The following is a 25246-nucleotide window of genomic DNA, read 5'->3' on the forward strand; positions in this document are numbered from 1 at the left end:
TCACCTTATTCAAAGTCATCTAGATTTTCTCCTGTGTTGTCTTTTTGGAGTTGCATAGTTTTGTGTTTACACATCAGTCTGTGTCTAGGCTAATTTTTTTTTTTTTTTGCATGTGAATATCCACTTGTTGCAACATCATTTGTTGAAAGATTATCTTTTATCCATTGTATTGCCTTTGCTCCTTTATAAACATAAGTTGACTCTGTGTGGGTCTGTTTTGGGCTCCTCATTCTGTTCCATTTATCTATCTCTTTGTCTATTCTTTCACCAATACCACATTATCATGATCACTGTGGCTTCATAGTAGTCTTGAATTTGGATAGTGTCAGTCCTCCTCCAGTTTTGCTCCTTCATTATTGTGTTGGTTATTCTGTGTCTTTTGCTTCTTCATATAAACTTTCGAATCAATTTGCTGATATCCACCGTTTTGATATTTTGTTTGTTTAATACTGAACATTTTAAATATGGTAATATTTAAACGCTTGAAATCAGATCTTCTCTTCCCAGGGTTGTTATTGTTGCTATCTGTTTAATGAATATCCTAAACTAATTCTCTAAAATCTGTATCCCTTGTTGTATCCACTGAAGTATTACTCAGTTAATTTAGTAATCAGCAAATGATTGGACAGAGGTTTTCTTAGATACCTTCAACCAGTCCATCTCCCAGCCTTTACTGAAGGGACTCTTTGTGCATGTTACAGTATGGCTTCAACATTCCAGCAGGGAATTGATAACTTTGCTTTTGTCTTGATTTCCTGTTTGTGCAGATCATTGAGGTCAGCTAAAGGTAGAAGATTAGGGCCAGCTCAGGTCTTTCCTGGGTGTACACACAGTTCTGCCCATGTACTTGGCCTTCTAGATTCATAGGAATACACTGGACTTTTCCCCCCCGCCTCCACCACCATCATGGACATCTCGTTCCTCCAGCTATTCTTTTTAAGCTTTTTGGTTAGCATCTTGTTTGGCTCAACTGTTACTACCATTTCAGGCATCTGCCATGTTAGCTAATTACTACTGACTGTCTTTGACAGGCGCCCTGGGTATAAGCTAGTTTCAGTGATTATTTGAGTCCAGTTAAATAAAGATAAGCCCTGTGAATGGGGGGTTTCAGGGAATTTCCAGACAATGACATTTCCAGATAATGACAATTCTTTGGCAGTGGAGTTTTGGGGAAGTGCAAACTCTTTCTTCCCTACTCTGATGGTGATGCTGTTGATTTTCAAAGCTCCCGCAAAGCTGGGGAAAAAGGCGGGTTTGAGTGTCACAAAGCTCACTGTCCTTACATATGTTTTACTGTTTTTCTTAAATAGACAGTTAGTGTTACTTAGTTTGTTGCAAACCTATATCAATTTACAGCTTTCTTAAAAAGTTGATTTTGACAATAATTGCCAGTACTTTTGTTGATTTTATGAAGAGGTGGGGTTTTGGAGGTTTGTACTCTACCTTTTTCACTGATGTCACTCACTTGCGTTATTTTTTTATTCAGCTTTATTTAAATATAATTTACATGCCAAAAAATCACCGAAGTATACAATTTGATGAATTTTGCTAAATGTATAGTTATGTAACTATCACCACAAGCATGACATAAAATGTTTTTGGGTTTTTTTTTTTTTTGGTTTTTGTTTTTTTCAGCTACAGGATCCTACTGTGTCATCCAGGCTGGAGTACAGTGGCATGGTTTCTGCTCACTGCAGTCAGGACCTCCCAGGCTCAATCCTCTCACCTCAACCTCCCTTGTAGCTGGGACTACAGGCTTGTGCCACCACACCCAGCTAATTTTTATATTTTTTGTACAGACAGGGTCTCTCCATGTTGCCAGGTTGGTCTCGAGGTTCCTAGGCTCAAGCAATCTGCCCACCTCGGCCTCCCAAAGTTCTGGGATTACAGACGTGAGCCACCATGCCCACCCATGACCCAGAACATTTTTGTGACCTCAAAAAGTCCCCCAGTGCTGGCATTTGGCAATCACTCCTCTGTTTTCTGTCAGTACAGTTTTGTTGTTCCTGAAATTTATTTTATAAGTGGAGTCCTGTAGTATATGCTGTTTGTATCTGGCTTCTTTTACTTAGCATAATAACTCTGAGATTCATGCATCGTATTGTATGTATCAGTTATTAGTACCTTCAATTGTTGAGTATTCCATTGTATGGATATACCACAATTTTTATGTCCATTTACCAGCTGACAGACATTTGGGCCATTTCTACTTTTTGGCTATCTTATGAATAAAGCTGCTATGAACATTCAAGTACAAACCCCTTCATGGCCAAAAAAAGATTTATAAAAACTGCAAATCTTTTTATGGACATATGATTTCTTTTATCTCGTATAAGTAGCTGAGACTGGAATTACTAGATCAAGTGCTAAAAATATACCTAATTTTATAAGCAACTGCCAAACTGTTTTTCAAAGAGACTGTACCCCTTTGAAAGTTTCAGTAGTTCTGAATCCTTACTAATACTTTTGTCAGCATTTTTAACTTAGGCATTCTGTTGTGTAGCAGTGTCTCATTATTTTAATTTCCATTTCTTTCATGACTAATGATGTTGAACATCTTTTCATATGCATATTTGTCACTTGTATATCTTCTCTTAAAAGTGTCTATTCGAATATTCTGCCCATTTGAAAAATCAGGTTGTGGCTGGGTGTGGTGGCTTATGCCTGTAATCCCAGTTCTTTGGGAGGCCAAGACAGGTGGATCACCTGAGGTCTGGAGTTTGAGACCAGCTGACCAACATGGTGAAACCCCAACTCTACTAAAAATACAAAAAATGAGCCAGGCATGGTGGTGCATGCCTGTAATCCCAGCTACTTGGGAGGCAGAGGTAGAAGAATCACTTGAACCCAGGAGGCGGAGGTGGCAGTGAGCTGAGATGGTGCCATTGCACTCCAGCCTGGGCAAAAAGAGTAAAACTCCAGCTCAAAAAAAATAAAAAATTCAGGTTGTTTGACTTGTCACTGTGTTTAAGAGTTCTTTAGGTGTTCTGAATATGAATCCTTTATCAAATTCATGTTTTGCAACTACTTTCTGTCAAGTAGAGAAGCAATTTGTAAGGTACAGGCGAACATCTGAGTTTAGGGGCAATTAAAGGACCCAAAGCTACAAAGTCAAATCTACTTAGAGTCTTCAGCTTTAGGAAATAGTAAATAAGCTTCCTGCTTGTGTCAGAAAGTATAAGGCACATTTGAGTCTGTGGTGTATAGAAGATGATTCCTTTGATGTCTTTTGTGTATGTCATAGATCAAAACTTTTTCGCAGGAAAGCAGAACAGAGTGTTTTGTTTGTGCTTCCAAACCATAATGGAAGAACAAGTTTGCTGGGTAAGTTCATTTTATAAGTAACAGGCAATGTTTCCCTAAACAACCCTGTTACAGAGCCACCAAATGTGCAGTATCGACCTTTTTTTTTTTTTTTTTTTTTCACTTCACATACCACTCTTAGGTAGACATACTAACACACATGGATTAGACCAAAGAGACAGGCTGAGAACCTGCCAAAGATGGTCTCAGACGAGATGGTCGGCTTCTGACCCAGCATTGCCTGGTGTATCTGACACTAATGAATGTGTAGTCAGAGGGTACACTGGACTAAATACATTGAATAAGTGTGCCTCAGTGAAACTTGATGTGAACTTCCAAAGGAAAAGGTGACAACGTCCCAGATGAAGTAGTGGATGTGAAATGAAAACAAGGTTGAGGAGTTGGCTTTGATAGAGAATAGGACTATCTTTTCCTGTGAACCAGAAGACTAGTGGGATGAATAAGCTCATAGATACAATTTAGGGCGAAAAAGATTATTAAAAGAATTCTTATCTAATAGCTTATATTTTCTCACTGGCAATGGTGGCTATGTCATGTGTTGAGACACTGAGTCTTTTTGGTGGTCTGCGATTGGGAGCCAACCAGAGGAGAAAAAAAATGAAAGAAATGCAGAGTAACATCTTCGAGAGCCTAGCTGAGGGTGAAAATCAAAATGTATTTATTAGCGCAGACTGCCATGAGGAAACACCACGAATGAGTGGCTTAAACAACAGAAATTCATTTTCTCACAGTTCTGGAGGCTGGAAAGTTCAAGATCAAGGTGCTGGCAGGGTTTGGCTCCTAGTAAGGGTCCTGTGACCTGCAGATGTGTGCCTTCTCACTGTGTCCTCACATGCAGAGAGAGAGGGGGAGCTGTCTGGTATCTCTTCTTACAAGGACATGAGTCTTCTGGGATCAGAGCTCCTCCCTGGTGACCTCATTAACCCTTAATCATGTCTTTACTCCAAATCAATCACATTGAGCATTAGGACTTCAACATCTGTATTTTGGAGCAGCATAGTCAGTCTAAAGCATGTATAATTAAGCACTGTAATGTGAGTTATTTTCCACCTATATCCAACCGCCTGAGATCAGTAGAAAAGACACATGGTTGGTTGATCCATATTTGGAGATTAACAGGAGAGACGATGCAAGGTCAAGGTGGCCAACAATTTGAGGGGCTGGTGAAAGTGTGGCTAAAACGATTGACCACGGATTCCAAGGACAGTGGAAAGAGAAGGCAGCAAAGGGCTGGGTTTAGATTAGGGAAGAGGCAGGGATTGGTAGGCTTGGCGGTAGAGTCCTTACAGTCAGGAGGCTGGAGCACAAATGAGAACTATTTTAAAGCACGTGTTCTGTGGGGGCAGTGCTGTCTGGGCACATAATTGGTTGTTCCTGCAGTTTCAGCTTTACTGGAAACAAAGGAGGATTATCAAACTAGAGAGATTTAAATTCATTAATGAAAGTAATCATCACATTTTTCTTTCATTTTAGACGACTAAATACGTTGAACAAGTGTGCCTCAATGAAACTTGATGTGAACTTCCAAAGGAAAAAGGTAGGTGCCCACATCTTAATAAGAACGTGGCTATGCCAATGAATGCAGCTTGCATTCATAGATTAAAAACAACGTGAAGGCTAGACGCAGTGGTTTGCACCTGTAAACCCAGCACTTTCAGAGGCCAAGGCAGGAGAATCACTTGAGCACAGGCATTTTAGACCAATCTGAGCAACACAGAGAGACCCATTTGTCTACAAAAAAAAATAATAATAATAAATTAGCTGGGCATGGTGGCTTATGTCTGTCGTCCCAGCTATCAAGAGGCTGAGTTGGGGCCATCTCTTGAACCCAGAAGGTTGAGGCTGCAGTGAGCCATGACTGTGCCACTGCACTCCAGCCTGGGCAACAGAGTGAGACCATGTCTCTAAAAACAAACAAACAATAAAAAACATGAACCTAAGCAAAATTTTGAAATGCCTGACCATCCATGTGGATTCTCCATATCCCCTTTCATTTTATCATAACCACCTAAGTCTATTATAAACTCAGGCTGAAATCTGTTTGTTTCGCCATTTCATGTTGCTTTCTTTTTTTATTAGAGGGTTTGCATAAAGATGTCAAATATCTCAATGCTTTATGGTGATCTTTTAGAAGTGTCCGTTGTAAATGTCAACCCCTTATTAGACTCAAACGCTTCACAGCAATGAGTAGATTAGAAGTTCAGAAAGGATCTGGGGGTCCACGGCAAGTATCTTCTGGCTCATTTTTCACAGTAGTGTTTTATTTCATGTACGTGTCAAGATGCATCCACTATCAGGCAGATTCCGTTGCTAATGTATGAGGGAGCCAGGGGACAGTGTGACAAGATCCTGAACTTGGCTCATCTTTCACCATTCTCTCCACTGCACTCTTTGCTAGCCACAAGGAATTCGGTTTGGTTTGAAAAGTCACTATGCTCCCTCCCTGTCACAGGACTTGGTATGTGCTGCTTCCTCTTTATGGACAAGACTAGAGATGTCAGTTTTGAAATAAAGCTGTACTTTTTTGAATATGTACTGTTTTCTGTGAGCTAGGTTATGTACTTACCACACATTATCTCATTTAATCTGTTGAGATGGGGCTTCTCTGCTTTCTATGTAAGGAAAGTAAATCTTGAACAAGCTAGGTCATTGCCCACAATCTTGCAGCTAGCAGCGGAGCAGGGTTTCCACCTCAGGGATGTCTGACTCCAAAATTGAGGCTCCTAGCCACCATGCTGTACTGCCCCTCTTTCTTACTGAATTGATTCTTTTTAGGAAATTCACAATTAGGATCCTCTACTACTTTTTTCATTTACCATCTCCACTATGTAGCAAGTCAAGCCTCCATCTATTTTGAAGGATCAGAGAAAACATCTTTGAATCAAAAGAAAGTGTTCTTTATCCTGGTTTACACAGAGAAATCATTAAAGCCAAAGAATTTTAAGTTGCTTCTAAGTAACCTAATCTTTAAAAATAACTTTAACCTGAATTTCTGCTCTAAAATAACACCCCCCCCAAAAAAAAAATCAAATGAATTTTGGTGGACCTCACCTTAAAAACAATTTGAGATTTGAGCTGGAAACCAAAGATTTAAGCTAAGGAGGTAAAACAGTGAAAAACAATATCTAGAGAAATATCAAAACACGAGCAGTTTGTCCGGGCCAAAGACAAATTAAAAATGTGGGAATAAATCTCCCAACAGCTGTCTGGCTGAATAGACTCCTTGAGAAGCATACATACTATTTGAAGCATGAGGGTCAGATGTTGTTTTGATTGGAACACATGGTTCCTATGAAAGTGAACACAGCCATGCCTGTGTGTCTCAAGTGTGGATCCTCAAATGGCCGGTCTATACGGCTGCCTATACCGACCACTAGCTGTACTGCATCCCAAAAGAAAATGCCAAACAACTAATGACATGAGTTGTTTTTCACACAGTGGAGTGATTGGATTTTTACCATCACCAGCTTTTCAAAACCCACAGGCGAGATGGGCTTGAATAACATTTGTTCAGCTCTTTGCGCCTTACCTTCACAAAAGCTCCTCTGTAAATCGGTCACTTCGGAATTCTGACCTTAATGCCGTCTTTATATCGGATCTAGTGGCACGCACCCTGAAAGCCCCTACTTAGCTATAAGCCTCAGAATGCATGCGCTTGAATAAAATACTGCTTTTCACATCTTAAATTGGAGAGTCATGGCCTGAATTTTCCAATAAATAATGCTGACATGTGGTCTCCACCTACTTATGAATCTCAGTGATGACCAGAATCCGTGGCCAGGTTGAAGCAACCACTCAGGAGATGCTGTGTTATGACACCCACTTCTCTGATCTTCCTTCTACACAAGCTATAGGCTTTATTTACTCCTTTATTTTACTGTGAAAAAAGTAGGGGAAAAAATGAATAGGAGCTAAGACTAGGCCGAATGATCAGAAATAAGAAAGGAGACTTGAGAGTTGAGCACCCCAAGAAAAGCTTCAGCCAACTTCGGAATTTATTTATTTGGAAGAAAAATAAGAAGCATTTCCTCTGGATATGTCCCCATGTTAAGCCGTCCAAGAAATAGAAATAGACACACCATCTCCAATCTGCAGAGTCCCAGACTTATTTAATTCTGCAAAAAGTCATCGCCAAACAGCTGAACTGTCTGGGGTCACACTCATTTTCTTTTGGAGCTGTCCGGCCTGGGAAAGGGTTACAGGTGCTGGCTCATCAGTTTGCGAGGTTAGCAAAAGCTGACACATGGCTTCCTCCCCGCCAGGCACTATTCCTTGTCCTGAACTCTATGTCACAGATGCAGAAATTGAAGGGCTTGGCACTTGCCCAAAGCCACACAGAAATAGCAAAGGCAGGACTTGAATCCAGGTAATCTGGCACTGGACTGCCCCTTCTCACCTTTCAGATATATTCAGAGACAAACTGGAGCCTGGGTGAGCCTCTAGCCCTTGGCCTGAAATCTACAAGAGTCTCATGTTTCCTCGGCAGTACATTCAGCTCACTGCGTATTGTTTTTATAAGAGGTATGTTCATGCCATCTGTACTCAAGTCCACAATTTATTTATTGTCTTCATGGCAATATTGTTTAATTCTGTAGGTTTCGGTGGGCTGACACAAGGAAGGAAGCAAAAAGTCCACAAGTAGGTGGCGATGAGGAAGGCCTTTGCATGCCTGGTGAGGCAGACCTCTTTCTGATACATGAAATGCCACTTCCAAAGCACCAGGAGAAATGACGTCATCCCTACCCTCCCACAACAGAGTTTCTAACCGTTTGGCACAAGAGAAAAGTTATCCTGTAAGGCTTTGAGATGACCTTCCCTGCCTCTATATAGAGTCAAGTGGAGAAGAGCATTGTTGATCTTAGCTGCACACCTCACTGGAAGACTAATAACCCAGCCAAGAGCATTTCAGGAGACAGGACACCAGTGCTTCTGCCACCTGTGGCTCTGGCTCTCCACTCCTGTGGCATTCCTAGTGGCGCATTCCTGCTTCCAAACAGGCAGGCCCAGCCACGTAGCTCCAGTTGAGTCTAAATTTCTATGTGACTATGGATGAGTTCCCTTTTGCAGCTGTGGATTCGTGTGGGTTCCTGTTTCCAGTGTAAAGATATGGCCAAATTCCATTTTTTTAAAAAAGGCCTTCTTTATGGAATGTCTGGTTGGCATCTGTTTCTGAGGAATATATAATTTCACTGAAGAATGTTCTCATTTTTAGAAAAAAAAAAAAAAAAGGCCAAACAGTGGAGACTCATCTAAATTAAAAACACCAAGACGCACACAAAGCAGCTTTTCTCAGGGAAATGTTTCTTCCTCGTTATTACCTACAAAATTCACACTTGCTCTATAATGACATTAAAATCTCCTGATTAAGGTGTTCATGTGATTCAGCTTCTATTCAAAGTAAAAGCTGGAGACTGAAGACTCCAATTAGGCTGTTTATTAAATGAGGAAAGAGAAGGACATATATCCACATAGGACTCTTACCTTTCCTCTTCCCTAAGAATATGTCTCAAGAGAGAAAGAGCAGCTTCCAAAGAAGCTTCTGGTTGAAGTTACAGTTTTAATAAGGCTCTCAGAAATCATGACCAAAGGCGGAAAGCAACACAGAAACCATGATTAATTGCCACCTCGCAGCCAGCACCTCCTGGCCTGGATGCAATCAGCATTTCAGAGGCACTGCAGTGTCGACAAGGGGCCCGGCCCCCACCCCCACAATCCGCACTGCCTTGCAACCCCCCACATCTCCCATCAAATGAGACACCTCCTGGCAACTCCAAAGAGCAGTCAAATGAGAGAAAAACAACCTTATTTAGTCCATCATTCCCTTGGCCAGAAAGTATTAACAGCCTTGAATTGCAGATAATTACATGTGAATGTCCTAAAACTGTAGGGCCTTTGAGTAGAAAGGATCTTCGGTCTTGTTTTCCAACCTCCCCCTCACTCACCGCAGGATTTGCCTCTTAGAGCATCCCTCTCACTCACAATTTGCTGAGCCACTGTTTATTACAAGCTTCTCAGCATGATGAGCTTTTCACATGGCAAGGCATTTTGTTTTATTCTACAGACTAGAAAGGCCTTCCATGTGATAAGCTAGTAGCTGATTCCTTCTAAACTAGCCCATCTGAGCCTAGCTTTTTTCTCTGGAGAAGCACAGAATATGGATTTCCCCATTCACTCAGCAGCCCTTTGGCTCTGTCCTTCAGAACGGGAATCAGCAAACTGCTGCTCCTGCTTTCATAAATAAAGTTTTATTGGATCAATAGCTATGCCCATTCATTTCACAACAATGGCAGAGCTCATTAGGTGAGGGAGAGACCTTATGGCCGATACACCTAAAATATTTATGATGTGGCCCTATACAGAAAACATTTTCTGACCCATGCTCAATCTAGAAGAGTTTCCCAACTGTCTGTGGTGAATGACTGGTTTTCTTACTTTATTTTTTTCCAGTCTGCCGCAGACGAAGATACTTTCGTAAAATTGAATACAAATGAATTATTAGAAATACGAACTTTTAAAAATTACAGAAACAAGTCTTAATGGTTTATTGTTAGGCTCAACTGACACAAACGTGCATGCTGATAAATATAATCAAAACACATATAACAGGGAATAGGGATGCAGGATTCTTCTCAGCCCCTCTTTGCCAGCCGTAAACTTCTGCCACTGCTTCCTGGAACCACTGAAGGACAGGAGAGCTACAGCTTACAGCTCCTTTCACCCCACCCCCCACTGTTGAGTGTCTCCCAGGTTCTTGTCCCGCATCAAAGAAGAATGAGGTTATGCTGACAATTAAAGGGTGAAGAGGGTGGAGAAGAATTTTACTGAGTGACAGAACAGCTCTCAACAGAGACAGGATGCAAGGGTGGTCCCAAAGTCAGGTGGTTTTCTCCCGCAGTGTGGCGGGGTCTGGGCTTTTATAACCTCAGAATGGGGGAATGCATGCTAATGGGTTTGTGAGTGTGCAAAAAAGCTAAAACAAAGACACCAATCAAAGGTGGGCATGACAGTGTAAAAAAACTAATTAGAGAAAGGTAGGTATATGTAAATTAGGTGAGGGAGGGATCAATCAGAGGAAAGCATGCCAAATGGGAAGAGAGGTTCTCAATCCAGTCTGTGGATTTGTAGCTTGGCTTTCTGCCTTCAAACTGCCTTTGGCTTGAAGGTGGGGTTTCACCAGGAACCTGCACCTATCTGCCTAGGCATTTGACAGTCTCCTGCTGCTGTCAATAGACAAGGATTACAAAAACTGTTCAGATTTTTATTGAAAGTGTGCATATATGTGATTAATACAAAGAATCACAATTGTGCTCGTACCATTTTTGTTGTTCATCTGTCATAACTGAACAAAAAGTTTACTTTAAAATAGAAATCCCTCAAATTAAATGCCTATATGCACACTTTGAACAAATACTTTGACTAAAGTGTATAAGATATGTGTATTTTTTTGAGGTAGAGTCTTACTCTGACCCAGGCTGGAGTACAGTGGCACAATAACAGCTCACTGCAACCTATGCCTCCCAAGTTCAAGCGGTTCTCCTGCCTCAGCCTCCCAAGTGGCTGGGACTACAGGCATGTACCACCACACGTAGCAAATTTTTATATTTTTAGTAGAGATGGGTTTCACCATGTTGGCCAACTGGTCTCAAACTCCTGATCTCAGTTGATCTGCCCGCCTGGGCCTCCCAAAATGCTGGGATTACAGACATGTGCTACTGCACCTAGCCATAAGATTTTTAATGTGACAATGAGTTTCTTGTTTGTTATCTAAGTTAGGTAGGATTGATAACAATGCTACTCACGGGGAATATCTAAAATTCTTTTGTTTGAGTACCAATCATCATAGAGAAACCAGGGAAGATAGAGGGTTTTAAGGCAAGTTGAAAGTCTGGGCTATTCCATTTCACCTACAACTTTAGGGTATTCCATTTCACCTTTTATTCAAAGTGATGTTAAGTGATGCCATATTTCCAAAATTCATCTTCAGTCCTTCATCTTTAGGCAGTTCTTATAATTGCAAAGTTATAAATTTAGATTACCTACAAGACAAATGGATCCTGTACATTATACACTTTGGGGTATGGTAAGCAAACTAACCTTGAATCGGCACATATTGTATATCAGATTGACCACACACCAGCAGCATACAGCTCTCACTCATAGGGCTCACCGTTTGGCTGCCTACAGCCAAACTGGTCTCTCCTCTATTTAGTAAGACAAATCCACTGATTATGAGCTTGCAGGGCACAGCCTTGTCAAATGGTGACAAATGGTTTTAATGCTTACTCTCAATTTCTGTAGCTATCTCATTAAAGATCAAGTCTGGAGACTGGCATCCCCCTGACCACACTCTGAGTAGCACTGTCTAGAGTTCCTCATTTCTAAATCAAACTATTAGTTCTTTTAATTATCCATCCCAGGAGGTTGTGGTTCTTAGATCCTTGGCCATTCTGACTACTCTTCTCTAGAAATGAAACCCTTAAAATGTGGCATATGGAAAGAACCCATTGTTCCTGATGTAAGTGACCAGTGCAGAATGCAGTAGGGGCTGACCTTTTGAGTCTTGGGATCTGTGCTCTGGTCATGCATCCTAAGGTTGGTGCCTTTGTTCAGTAGCCATATTACATGGCTAAGTCACATTAAGTTATATCTGCCAGAACTCTCAAGTCTATGAATAAATAGGAAGGTCTGCTGAACTATGTTCGTTTCATTCTGTACCTCCTATAGTTGATTTTTGAAGTTAGAGCCATTATATTTTAAAATATGAAATTTCATCCTATTAACAGGTCATCCTTCACTTCTGTTAAGCTCTATACACTTCTCAATATTGCTCTCTTTAACAACAATAACTAGTTTCATCTATCTGGGGTTTATATGGTATTTTCACATATGGTCCCATTTGGTTCTGTTGATAAATCATCCTATGTGTGCATTATTATTGTTTCTATTTTATAACTGAGAAAACTGAGTCTCAAAGAACCATTAGAAAATAGACTTATACCATCCATACAGTTTAAAAACACAAGTTCTGACCCATTCAAGTTACTCTTAATATGGTCATAACCTTGAGACATTCTTCCTTCGGTTATTTACAGTCGTTTAGTCACACGCTTTGGAGGAGTTACTCAACCAGTTAACTAACAAAACTCTCAGTAGCAAGCTTGTCCAGCCCTCAGCCCATGGGCTACATGTGGCCCAGGACAGTTCTGGATGTGCTCCAACACAAATTCATAAGCTTTCTTAAAATATTATGAGCTTTTTTGTAATTTTTTTAAGCTCATTGGCTATCATTAGTGTTAGTGTATTTTATGTGTGGCCCAAGACAGTTCTTCTTCCGATATGGCCCAGGGAAGCCAAAAGATTGGACATTGCTGTGTAGCATCTAGCTAGTAAGCCATATTGTCCACAACATGAGAACTTTTTTCAGTTTCCTTGCTGAAATTCCGATGTTCCCTGTCCCTGGTATGTCCATGGTCTACTAAACCACTGAGACAGGAGAATAAAATTAGTTTGATGTGTCTTTTTCTTTATAAGCACATCTACTCCTAGAGATTTCCATTTTGTATTTCTAAATAATCACAGGCTATTCATTGTTAAAATTATCAAACTCAAAAAATTATCAGAGGAAATCTGATAATCTCTTTTAAACAATCAGTACACTTCCATAAATACACTGGAGAGTCTGCCATGTGCCTGATGCTCTGTGAGTCCCGAGTGTGTACAAAAACCTTAAACTCTACTGCAATGTGTTTTTCATACTGCAGATCATGGCCCCTCTGTAGGTTGTCAAGTGAATTTGGTGGATCACAAACAACATTAAAACAAAACAAACAAACAAACAAACAAAAACAGACTAAAGAGTATTAGAATACAAATAAGGATAATTACTTAAGCTTTTTTTTTTTTTTTTTTTTTTTTTGCTTTAGTGTAGTCAGTATACGTGCCCTGAGTTGTGATGGAAAAATATATTTTTTGTTACATGTCACTGTCAAATAGTTTGAAAGATCCATCATTAGTGGAAGAAACAGACACACCGTTTCAATACCCTTTGGAACATACTATGTCATTGTAGTCACAGGGTGCCAAAGAAGATTGGTCATTTTTTTCTTTGTTGCATTTTGTTTTTTATTGCTTTGGTTTTTGTTTGTTTGCTTTCGTTTAAGCAACCTAAAGACTGCAAAAATTTCCCTAAGTTGTTTGCCTTTTCTCCCAGGAGTGTGCCGCTTTTTCACATACCTTAGTTGGGCTGTAAATATCTTCTTGTTGGCCAAAGTGAGTATAATAAGCTCTTAGACACCAGCAGACAGGGCCAGGCTTTCCCTTCCCAGGCCACCGTGCCCAGCTTGGCATGTGTTCTTAACCTAAATAAAGGAATCCCTATCCAACTAGTATGTGGTGTGCTGGCATCATAACCAGGTTTGAGAGAGGTAGTTGGGGCCAACGCTAAATGTTGTAGTTTCTATTTTTAAATACCTATATTTTCTTTAAAGTCATATCCTTTTTTTGCCTTCTCAAAAACTGTTTGCTAAAAGGGCTTTTTCACAGTCCTTATTTAATATCAGTTTCTCACTGTCTTCCTAAAATGCAATACAAAAATCCAGTAAGTTCAACGTTCAGCCTTTCATGGTGCCTTGTGTATAAAAGACCCTCAGATGTCAGTTTTTGTTATATCAATCACAGGAAAACAGGGAGTAGAAAGTACTAGTAATAAAGTATATTTTGAGTCATCATTCTGGAGTCTTGCCCTTTTTCCACTTGTACAATTACAACTTTCTAAACTCTTTCACCAGAGCTTTATATACCTTTTAAAAAATCAAAGGTAATTTTCCACTGTGATCTCAAGGCTGTAGAATTCTTTTTTTTGTTTCTTTTTCTTTCTTTTCTTTTCTTTTTTTTTTAAGAAACAGGGTCTTGATATGTTGCCCAGGCTGGACTCAAACTCCTGGGCTCAAGAGACCCTTCCACCTCTGACTCCCAAATAACTAAGATTACAGATGTGAGCCACTGTGTTAGTCCATTTTTCATGCTGCTGATAAACACATACCTGAGACTGGGTAATTTATAAAGAAAACAAAATTTAATGGACTCTCAGTTCCATGTAGCCAAGGAGGCCTCACAATCATGATAAAATGTGAAAGGAACATCTTACATGGCAGCAGACAAGAGAGAATGAGAGCCAAGCAACAGGGGTTTCCCCTTATAAAACCATCGGATTTCGTGAGACTTAATACCACAAGAACAATACAGTGGAAACCATCGCCATGATTCAGTTATCTTCTACCAGGCCCCTCCCATAACATGTCAACACGTGGGAATTATGGGAGCTATAATTCAAGATTAGATTTTGGTGGGAACACAACCAAACCATATCAGCCACCGGACCTGACTTCTAAGCTATAGATTCTTATCAGTACGTTGGCTTTGTACTTGCTTTCACTTTAAACTTGAATGTTCAAGTTTGTTATTTAGTCCAACCTACATAGAAACTAGGTTTTGAAGGAATGAACAAGAATGGGAAGATCCCTGCAATGATTAACTGTGGGTCTTCTGACGTTTCCTTAAAAACAATATACTGCAAGGTTAAGGTGGATGCTGGATAAGTAAAAAGATTGATAAGCAACTAAACAAACATTGAAAGATACAAATAAGCAGATAAGTTTCAGTGAGGGACTGCTGAATGCACTACCTTATTTAATCCCTTCAGCAAGCCTATGAGGCAAGACCTGCTTTAATCTCATATTATAAGTGACAGAAAGTTACTTAAGTGAGGGTAAGTAGCTTGTGGACAGTCACCTAGCTCTGAACTGGTATCACTGACACTTGGAACCAGGTCTTAAAACTGAACACCCAAGTAGAATAAAATAAATTTCATTCAATTCACCAAAAAATAAGCAACTATTATTTCCTTGGCATTGGAGAGGCTAGACATATGAATAAATATGTTTATATGGTTGAAACAAAGAAACACAGGTCCTCTTTTTTTTTTTTTTTTTTTTTTTTTTTTTGAAGACAGGTTCTCACTTTGCTGCTGTGGTGCAGTGGTGCCCTCACAGCTCAGCTCACTGCAGCCAGCCTGGCTCTTGATGACCTTACCTGTAACAGCTGAGAGTGGAGGCTCTCAAGAAGGAAGCTTCTAAGCTATAAAAACAAGAAATCATATGATTCTATTTGGACTACACTGTGGAAAGCTGTTGAGATGGGGAAGATGCTGGAGACAGGGCTTCTCTCACATTTTCACTATCACAGATCCAGGGAGAGGTGGCAAGGGCCTACGCTGAGGGAATGAGAGTGAAATTACGAATGAGGGAACAGACTGGAAAATCAGTTCAGAATTAGGTCTTGGTGATATGCTTGGTGAGGATGAGGCAGGATCTGATGATTCAGTTCATTTCAGAAGGAACCCATATGCTCTAGGTCAAGGTCTGTGCTGGGCCCAAGGCTATGCAAAGCTAAACAAGGCCATCTCCAGCCTTAGGGAATGCAGACTCTGCTCTCTCAGGGGCTGCAGATTCAGGCAGAAACAAGACAGCTAGAGTCAACGTGCGAGGCGCAGAGTGTAAGACAGTGCCAAGCTGTGGGGACCCACCGCGGCCACACAGAGGCGTGAGCTCTGCTAGCGGCGTTCCGACTCCGAGTTGCTTCAACAGAAAAGGACTGCTCATGCAAAGTAGCCGCATTGGATGCTTCAAATAGTGATCTCCAGAATGGCTCTCTCCTTCCTACTTAAAGAATTTCAGTGGGTCATTTTGCTGTTACCTCAGCCGGGAAAAACACAGTAAGAATCAAGTACAGGGGACTAAAATAGGGAGTGTTAGCCTTGAGATATACCGACGCTGAGACTGAGAAGAGGCAAGCTTGAAATATGTTCCCTGGGGCTCAGTGAAGAGGTTTCTGGAAAGAAGTAAGTGCCTTTTATGGCAGAGTTGAGTTTCTGTGTGAAAAAGAAGACTGCAGGTGCTTTATATTTAGACCGTCTAGTCTGATGTAATTATACCCTCTTTGTAATCAGTCAGGGAAACTTCTTAGGAAGGAAGGAAGCATTCAACACCGCTATAAAAATGGGAAGGAAGGAAGGTTGGCAAATTGAGAAGAGTCCTCTGACCACCAGGAGGACGGGTACGTACAAGACAGTGAAAGTGAGGGAAAGCTGAGTGGTGCCCATGCAGCCCACAACACCTGTGCGTGGGAGGACAGAGGGAAGGGAGGTGGAGGACCGCGCAGGGCTGCCCTCAGCACGCCCAGAGTTCCTGGCTCAGCCATGCTGTCTGCTAACGAGCGTCTTCCTTGGTGTTCCGCAGGGCGACGACTCCGATGAGGAAGATCTCTGTATCAGCAACAAATGGACTTTCCAGAGAACCAGTCGCAGGTGGTCTCGTGTGGACGACCTCTACACCCTGCTCCCTCGAGGAGACAGAAATGGGTCACCGGGAGGCACAGGGATGAGGAACACGACCAGCAGTGAGAGCGTCCTCACAGACCTGAGCGAGCCTGAGGTCTGCTCCATTCACAGTGAAAGCAGCGGGGGCAGCGACGGCCGCAGCCAGCCGGGCCAGTGCCGTACCGACAGCCCGGTCATGCTGGATGCCCCACTGGTCAGCAGCAGCCTCCCGCAGTCCCCCAGGGACGTCCTCAGCCACCCCTTTCATCCCAAGAATGAGAAGCCCACCAGGGCCAGGGCCAAATCATTTTTGAAACGCATGGAAACACTCCGAGGGAAGGGAGCCCACGGGAGGCATAAGGGGTCAGGGCGGACAGGTGGCCTGGTGATCAGCGGGCCCGTGTTGCAGCAGGAGCCAGAGTCCTTTAAGGCAATGCAGTGCATCCAGATACCAAATGGAGATCTCCAGAATTCACCGCCACCTGCCTGCAGAAAGGGGCTCCCGTGCTCCGGCAAGTCGAGTGGCGAGAGCAGCCCGTCGGAGCGCAGCAGCAGCGGGGTGAGCACACCCGGCCTGAAGCAGCGCAACTGCCACGAGGCCAACAAGCGCGGGGGCATGTACTTGGAGGACCTGGATGTGCTGGCGGGGACAGCACTGCAGGACGCAGCGGACCAAAGCCGTACGCATGAGTTTCACTCCCAAGAGAACTTGGTGGTGCATATTCCCAAGGATCACAAACCAGGAACATTCCCCAAGGCGCTTTCTATTGAAAGCCTCTCTCCCACAGACAGTAGCAATGGGGTTAACTGGAGGACCGGTAGCATCTCCCTGGGCAGACAGCAGGTTCCTGGTGCCAGGGAGCCCAGGCTCATGGCATCCTGCCACAGAGCCAGCCGAGTCAGTATCTATGACAATGTCCCTGACTCCCATCTGTATGCCAGCACAGGAGATCTTTTGGACTTGGAGAAAGATGACTTCCTCCCTCACTTGGATGACATTCTGCAGCATGTCAACGGGATCCGGGAGGTAGTGGATGACTGGTCCAAAGATGTCTTGCCTGAACTGCAATCTCATGATACGTTGGTTGGGGAACCTGGCCTATCGCCCTTTCCGCCTCCTAATCAGATCACCTTAGATTTTGAAGGTAACTCTGTCTCAGAAGGTCGGACGACACCCAGTGATGTGGAAAGAGATGTAACATCTCTTAATGAATCTGAGGCTCCAGGGGTCAGAGACAGGAGGGATTCTGGTGTAGGGGCCTCTCTCACCAGGCCAAACAGGTAGGTGGCATGCACTTGTGAAATGATTTTTCATCCATTTCCTAGTAATTGTGTTCTGTTTATTTTTTTTTAACAAACATATAGAGTATTTACTAAATGCCTGACTCTAAGTGATATATGTGATTCGGAATTATTTGAACAGAAGTATGACTTCTGTGCAGATATCGTGGTGATTGAATCCATGTTAACTTATATTCATTTTCTGCCTATCCTTTATTTCGACCTTAGTTTGATCCAAAAAAAATATTTTGAGTTTCTTACATGCAAAGCGTTATACCAGGCACCATATGCAGGGAATCCTGGGTAACCAAGACCCCGTTCCCAGGCATAGCCTCTTCCCCTGACCTTCCTGTGATACGTTCATCAAAATGTATCTTCCCCATATTTTAGACTTTCTTTTGCTCCTAAAAGAAATTTCTGCAGTCTAAGATGTATCCACTGTGCGTTTGTTTTTGCTTTAAAGGGCCAATTACAAAGTGCATAAAAGCTGACTTATAAAGACAGTTTCAGAAGCACCCTAGAAAAATGGCCCTGGGAGGCCCAAACTAGTGAAAATGATACCACTGTGTGTGCTGCTGGGTTTCTGGTTTAGGCAGGGGTGTGTCTTGGGGCTCCGTGATACATCACCATCTGTGCCGCTCATTTCAGGCTGCATCTCAATACTGAGCAAGAGTGAATGTGTTGAGACATGGAAGACAATGAGAAAATATTCTACAGCTCCAGACATTTCACAGCTCCCCCTGACTCTCTATCTCTCTCTTGCTGTTTCTCTGTGTGTTTCCCTGTCTATATCTCTATTTTTCTCTTTGTCTATGTCGTTCTGTCTCTCATCTCTGTCCTTCCTTTCTCTGTTTGTCTCTGTCTCTGCCTCTCTGTCTCTTTCTCTGTCTTCATCTTTCATCTCTGTCTATCTGTCCATCCTCTGCCTCTCTCTGTCTCTTTCTGTCCTATCTCTCTGTCTCTCCATCTATATGTCTCTCTCTTTTCTATCTCTCTGTTGGCTTTCTCTGCTTCTGTCTACATCTCCCTGTTTCTCTTTGCTCTTTCTTTGTTTCTCTCTCTCTCTCTCTCTCACTCACACATACACACACACACACACACACACACACACACACACACACAGTCTCAGCTTCTCTCAACACTTTGGGAACAAATTTGGAATAAGCAAACATAACCTCTCTTCTATCACTTATTTAAACCTCCTAATAAAACAGATAGTAAGACTTTTTCCAGATTTATCCGACTTGGAACAATCACGTCCTATGTTAATTCTGCACACTAGTGTCTTCCGTTCCATTTGCTTTGTGATTTTCTTGGCTCGGACACTGTCTTGATTAGCTGTGTATACATTGGTGATGTCCGTGTTTCCTGCCACCAAGTCCACTTTGTGACTGGCTTCTCTGATGGTCTCTCTGGTAAAGGCGACTCCGATGGAACAGTTTCCAGCTGTCTCACCAGCCCCGGCCGGCTCCAGCATCACCCCACATCAGCAGCCAGACAGCCGGCCAGCTGAGCCTGCTCCAGCGCTTCTCGCTGCTCCGCCTCACGGCCATCATGGAGAAGCACTCCATGTCCAACAAGCACGGCTGGACATGGTGCGTAGCACGTTCGCCAGGAGGGCATTGCAGGCTCTAGAGCTAAGTGTGTGATTGCAGGGCTCCCATGTTTACTTTGTGATTTCTGAAGAACCCATTCATTGTCTTCACTGATGATCTCCTGGACGTAAAGCCTGAGGCGCTGGAGCTCACAGGAAACGTTGCTCTATTTGTAGCTCTCAGTTGGTTTCCAGGAAAGGCAGTTGGGCTCCAAGAAAGAAAAAAAGACAAGTAAAGGGTGATTAATTGTGAACAGAGGAAATAAAAATAAACTTGCCATAAAATAATCCTGGCAGTTTGTACAGAAACAGCTGTCACTTGTTCCTTCTGGTCTGATGCAAAGCTCACTGCTTGGAGCATTGATTCATTCAAAGAGCATTTAATTCTTCAAGTACATTTCTGCTTTTATTTCATTGGCAAATAGAAACAAGAATATGCAGTAAACCTTGTAATAAGGAATTGACAGAAGCATATGTTAGAACTCGAATGTGGACCTATTATGGATGATTTGCTGGATTTGAAATCATACAAAATGTGTCAGTAATTATCCTGTGTTTTATATTACGTATTTTTTAAAAGTCAATGGTGCTTTTATAAAATAGTTTAGAAGGTTATAAACTGCATGGTCAAATCAATATATGCTTGTGTATTAAAATGTCCTTTAAAAACTGCAGCTGGCTCTAGAATGGTGAGGACAGAGCCAAGCAATGTTCTTCTCTTCTCTCTTCCTTTTCCTCCAACCCCAGCCAGATTTTTTTCTTCCTCTTGTAATTTTTAAATTTGTTTTGATTTGTTGGGGACTTTTAAGTGTTCAGCACTTGAGAGACGAGTCTATCACAATTAAATTGGAAAGTTGTCCACTTGACCTGAAAACAGAGCTACAAATACATTCTGCTAACATGACTCATGCTGTTTGGTAGTTAGAGAGAGCACACAGGCAGAGGCCGTACAGAGCACGGCGGGTCATGTGATGAATGCAGAGAGAATGCTGAATTCGCCCCGTGTCTGTTGGGTATTCCAACAAAAGCTTGGCTTCCCTCATGCTTGCTTCCAGAGCCTCTCCCCACAGTATGCCCCAGGAGGCTTGCATGACCTGGTTTCTGTAAATTCTAGGTCAGTTCCAAAGTTCATGAAGAGGATGAAAGTTCCCGACTACAAAGACAAGGCTGTCTTTGGCGTTCCTCTCATAGTGCACGTCCAAAGAACGGGACAGCCCCTGCCTCAGAGTATTCAGCAAGCCCTGAGATATCTACGCAGCAACTGCCTCGATCAGGTAGGGCTGTAACCCACCCCCCACCATGGGATTGGATTGATGCGATGCCAGACTGAGTCAGACCTGCCCAGTATCAGGCAAGATATGCCTCACCAAAAATAAAAGGCATTGTGACCTCTATGTGGCAATGTTTAATTTGAACAAGCTACATCCTATCTGAGGATGTTTCCTCATTGGCAACTTAAATGATGACCTGGAGTGACTGCGGAAAGCTGATGTTAACAGTTTGTTCCTGCAATGCCTAATTTGCAATCCCTAAAATCTGGAGTTAAGCTATGTACTGCATTTCCTGTTTAACTATTGTTTCAGTGCCACCATTGATTTCACAGCATTCTTTTATCTCTGTTATATTATTTTTGAAAAAGAATTAGGTTTTATGCCTCCTTTTATTGGTTCTTTTTTTTTTTTTTCTTTTGAAGCAGCATCATGACCAGGAAAACTTAAACCAAAGATAGATTTATTTACATCTTTTTTTAAATGTCCAAGTAAAATATGAACAAAAGTATCAGCTAAGTCAAATGTCCCTACATTTTATAGAGTTGATTCAAAACTCAAGCTATCCAAAATATTCAGAGATCAATTTCTGCCTCCAGGACTTTTGGGGCCCACCGTAATGGTGGGCTATGATTAAGTCCAGAGTGCAATCCATCCTGCAGTTTATAAACCAAAGCCTTTGCTCCTCCAAATTAATACCCATTAGCTTCTTAGACATTCTGTCCAAAATAAAAGTTGTGTCCTTAATTGATAAATTGCAACCCTGAATAGTGGGTATATTTCCAGGCAGCTTTCAGGTGCTGTAACAGTCTCTGTTTATCATAATTTTTGATGTCATGCAGAGAATCTGTACCAACCTAAGATTATTTGTACCTTTTATTGATTTACCCTGGACCTTGGGCTTATGGACAGGAATGAGCTCAGCTACATGAACTCAAAGATCCTGGCTGGTGATGCTTGTAGAGACTCCGATACTGAGACCATGCTTAGAATCAGGCTGGTCTCTTGGTAAATCAGATATCAATTTTCAGTGCAGAAAAATAGAAGTAACTTTTTCATTTGAAGTCATCTTTGATTGAACTGAATGTGTGATCACCTTTGTTCCTCCTCACTTTTAATTTAGAGAATCTGCACATAACATTTTTCTATATTTGGATGTCATCACAGAGGGTGGGATGGCTGCTGTCGTTGTTGTGATGATGGCCATTTAGTTTTGAGAGATGTACTTATCAGCTTGCCTCTTATTCCCCAAAAATAAGGGTGACAGGCTACTTTTGGAGGGTTCTCTTCTTTGGCAGATGCTCCAACATGAATTGACTTGTGAATCCCATCCTAACAGAGTCAGCCAATGAATCTGGTTACTTACACATGCATTTTAATTTTTTTTTTTAAGTTGTAGAGGTTTTACTAAGAATACACATTATTCCAAGATCGTGTTCTAAAGGTGTTTTACTGAGAAAAATGTTTAGAGAGGTGGGATCTGGTGAATATTTAGGAAAGCCCACTCTAGTCTCTACTCCAATGCTAGAAGTATTGCAGCATGTCACTTGGCATAGAGCTTTGTGGCCTCAATTGTACGTTTGTTGTTGGTTGGTGGGTGCAGACCCAAGATTGTGTTTTGTTCAGAGACATGTTTTTCCAAGCATCTCAATTTCTGTAAGATATGTATCAAACTCACCTCCTTGGTGCTCTTAGAAACTTTGGCTTTGCCCTGTACCAAGCACAGAGAATATTTTGCTCCAAAAGCACGGCCAGCTAATGCTTATCAGCAAAAGCTCTATTAAGAGAAAACAGTGTTCAGGAATGGCTAAAGGAAGTGCAGCTTATCTGTGTCCTAAGTTCAACAAAAATAACCTCTCTTGACCACCTGGCATGTTTCAAGAAATTGTACTAAGTGTTTGCATTGATTGCCTCATTTACTCCCATATCCACCCTTGAATGGTGTTATCCCTGGGTTCACTGTGGTGGAGCCACGCTTGCTTGCAAATCTAACTCTGGAGTCCAGGTTCCTTACCACTGCACTCTGCTGCTGCTTATTATAATTGCTTTTCCCCAGTGGACTTTGAGGTGATGCCATGTCTAGCATTGAGGAGCAGCCCTATGCAACTCCCTGATGAATTAATTCACTATCAGGATTTTGTAGTTGATATTGGTCATTAAGTCATGTAACGTGCTTTCTGTGAGACGGGAAGAAAAAAGCTTCCTTCTCTGGCTGCAGCACCTGAAAGCATTGTGTTTCTTTTGGACAAGTGGTCTGTTTTTTAATACTGTGCACACCAAACTCATTCATGTGGGTGTCTTTTCCTCACTGTAATGGCTGTTAAAAAGCCTGGAGCCCAATATGTGTTCTGTCTGGAGTAAATACATGTAATTTTTTGGCATGAATTTTATGCATCAACCTTATTCCTAGTTTCGTCCAACCTTTTCTGTCTTTGTTTTCCTTTTGCTGTAATTTTCTTATCTTTTATCTTTGATTTAATTGTATCTTATTATATTTTATAGATTACTGTAAATCCCCTTGAATTCTTTCTTGAACAAGAGCAGGTATAAATAAATGAATTGTAATTCCACTATTCTATTCACCACAGAGTATTTAGTGTAGACTATAAACCATTCCTGCCCCCTGTAGCTTCTGAATAATGTGTAGTGCCATTATCACTACTGTTAGTGGGGTCAGTCTCCCTTTGGAAGCAAAAGTCATATCAAGAGAGAGAAAGACGCAGGGCACCAAAACATCTTCCACCCCTGCATCCATCTCAGGTCAGTTTTTTAAATCTGGGAGAATATGGCAAGATGAAAAACAGGGTGCCGGCAAAGCCCTGGAGGCAGAAGACTCATTTCAAGACATAAATACAGATTCTAAATGTAATAAAAATGAATAGAGCCACACGTCTCTTGCCTCAGTCACATGGGAGAATCTGTAGGACATTGAAGGGACTTTCACCACAGCCAGTCACCACCCTATGACACCCAGTCCTGCCAGGGCTTCCAACCTCAGAACATCTCTCCCTTTCCTTGTCACATAGTCTGGAAAGCACGCAGAGGCCACCCCTCTGACTCCTGGGAAAAAGGAAGGTAGTAATAGGAAGGAAAGGGGAGAATGAGAGAAACACAAGGAATCAAAACCTGGCTGTTCCAGAGATTTCAGAGCAAGCAAGAGCTGGTAAAAGTGAATCAATAAGAAAAGCAAGTGGGGGAAGAGTGAAAAGGAAGGAGAGCAACACCAAACAAACGTTCTTTATTCGCCAACAGCACCTCCGTGGAATTGAAAAGATTCCAGTCTGCACAAGGCCTTGCGATCTCAGCCTCAAAGTTGCAGAAGACCATGACATCCGCAAATATCGCATCTCTATGCCCATTTTAACAGGAAGCACCACCCCATACGGAGTCTCAAGGAGGAGGCTTCCTGCAGCGCCTCAGCCCTTCTCCCATGCTAAGCACTCACCCCGCATATAAGCACTCACTACCACTGACCCAGGTCCCACAGAGTCTGCAACATCGCCCACCTTTTGCCTTCCACACTCCGCATGCACAGCAGTTTCTCTGATGCAACAGTGTTCGTGTTTGCCCTTGCAGCTGGCTGTGGGCGAGATGAGGAAGTTTAGCCTTCAATTATGAACCATTTGTATTCAGACATAGTAGTGTATGAGAGGAGCCTTGCTTTGTTGTCTGAGCTTTTATTTCTGCCCTAAATCAACTGTGCACAGAAGGGTGGCTTATACCTGGTTCCTGATGAATATGAAGTCACTGCAGTGAGAGGCTAAACCTGCAATGCTCAAAATAAGAATCTGCCGCATACTCTTCTGATGAATCTGTCTCTTTCTGAAGAAAACCAACCTTCCTTCATTAGCTGAGCACATTTCTAAAGAAGAGGAAATGGAAGTCCTGATAAACATCATTAAGTCCTGAAAAAGATTAGCATAAACAGGATGCCAAGAGGGAGATTTAATATTATTCAGATGGAATTTGAATTCTAATGCAGCACTCATGCTCAGCCTCTCCTCCTCAGAGAGCAGTGAGTTTTAAAAGCCTAATTATGCTGGGAAGATTCTTAGTGCTCAGTACAAGGGTCCCCGCCCCACTGCCTGTTCGTCACTTTGCCTGTCGCCTGCCTCAGATAAAGTGAGCAGTGCTCTGGGGCTAGCCAGTGAAATTATCCTTGAGTCCTCGCTTTTTTCTTTTTTCTTTTTCTTTTCTTTTTTTTTTTTTTTTTGAGATGTACTCTTGCTCTGTCACCCAGGCTGGAATGCAGTGGCCCCATCTTGGCTTACTGCAAACTTCTCCTCCCGGGTTCAAGTGATTCTCCTGTCTCAGCCTCCCAAGTAGCTGGGATTACAGGTAAGCACCACCACACCCAGATAATGTTTGTATTTTTAGTAGAGATGGGGTTTCACCATGTTGGCC

The 25246-nt window shown here is 42.1% G+C and overlaps 1 protein-coding gene across 8 annotated transcripts in view; it reads left to right on the forward strand.

Annotated features, from left to right (window-relative positions):
* The window catches only part of STARD13 (StAR related lipid transfer domain containing 13), a 540046-nt gene that overhangs the window by 487763 nt on the left and 27037 nt on the right, over positions 1-25246 (forward strand). For all 8 annotated transcript variants that reach the window (XM_074387852.1, XM_074387853.1, XM_074387854.1 and 5 more), the window contains 4 exons: positions 4798-4861; positions 16620-17980; positions 19402-19575; positions 20689-20848. In XM_074387852.1, coding sequence (XP_074243953.1) covers positions 4798-4861; positions 16620-17980; positions 19402-19575; positions 20689-20848 — 1759 coding nt within the window. The remainder of the gene's footprint in view (positions 1-4797; positions 4862-16619; positions 17981-19401; positions 19576-20688; positions 20849-25246) is intronic.

This window comes from Saimiri boliviensis, chromosome 16, assembly GCF_048565385.1.
Source record: "Saimiri boliviensis isolate mSaiBol1 chromosome 16, mSaiBol1.pri, whole genome shotgun sequence".
NCBI classification, from domain to species: domain Eukaryota; kingdom Metazoa; phylum Chordata; class Mammalia; order Primates; family Cebidae; genus Saimiri; species Saimiri boliviensis.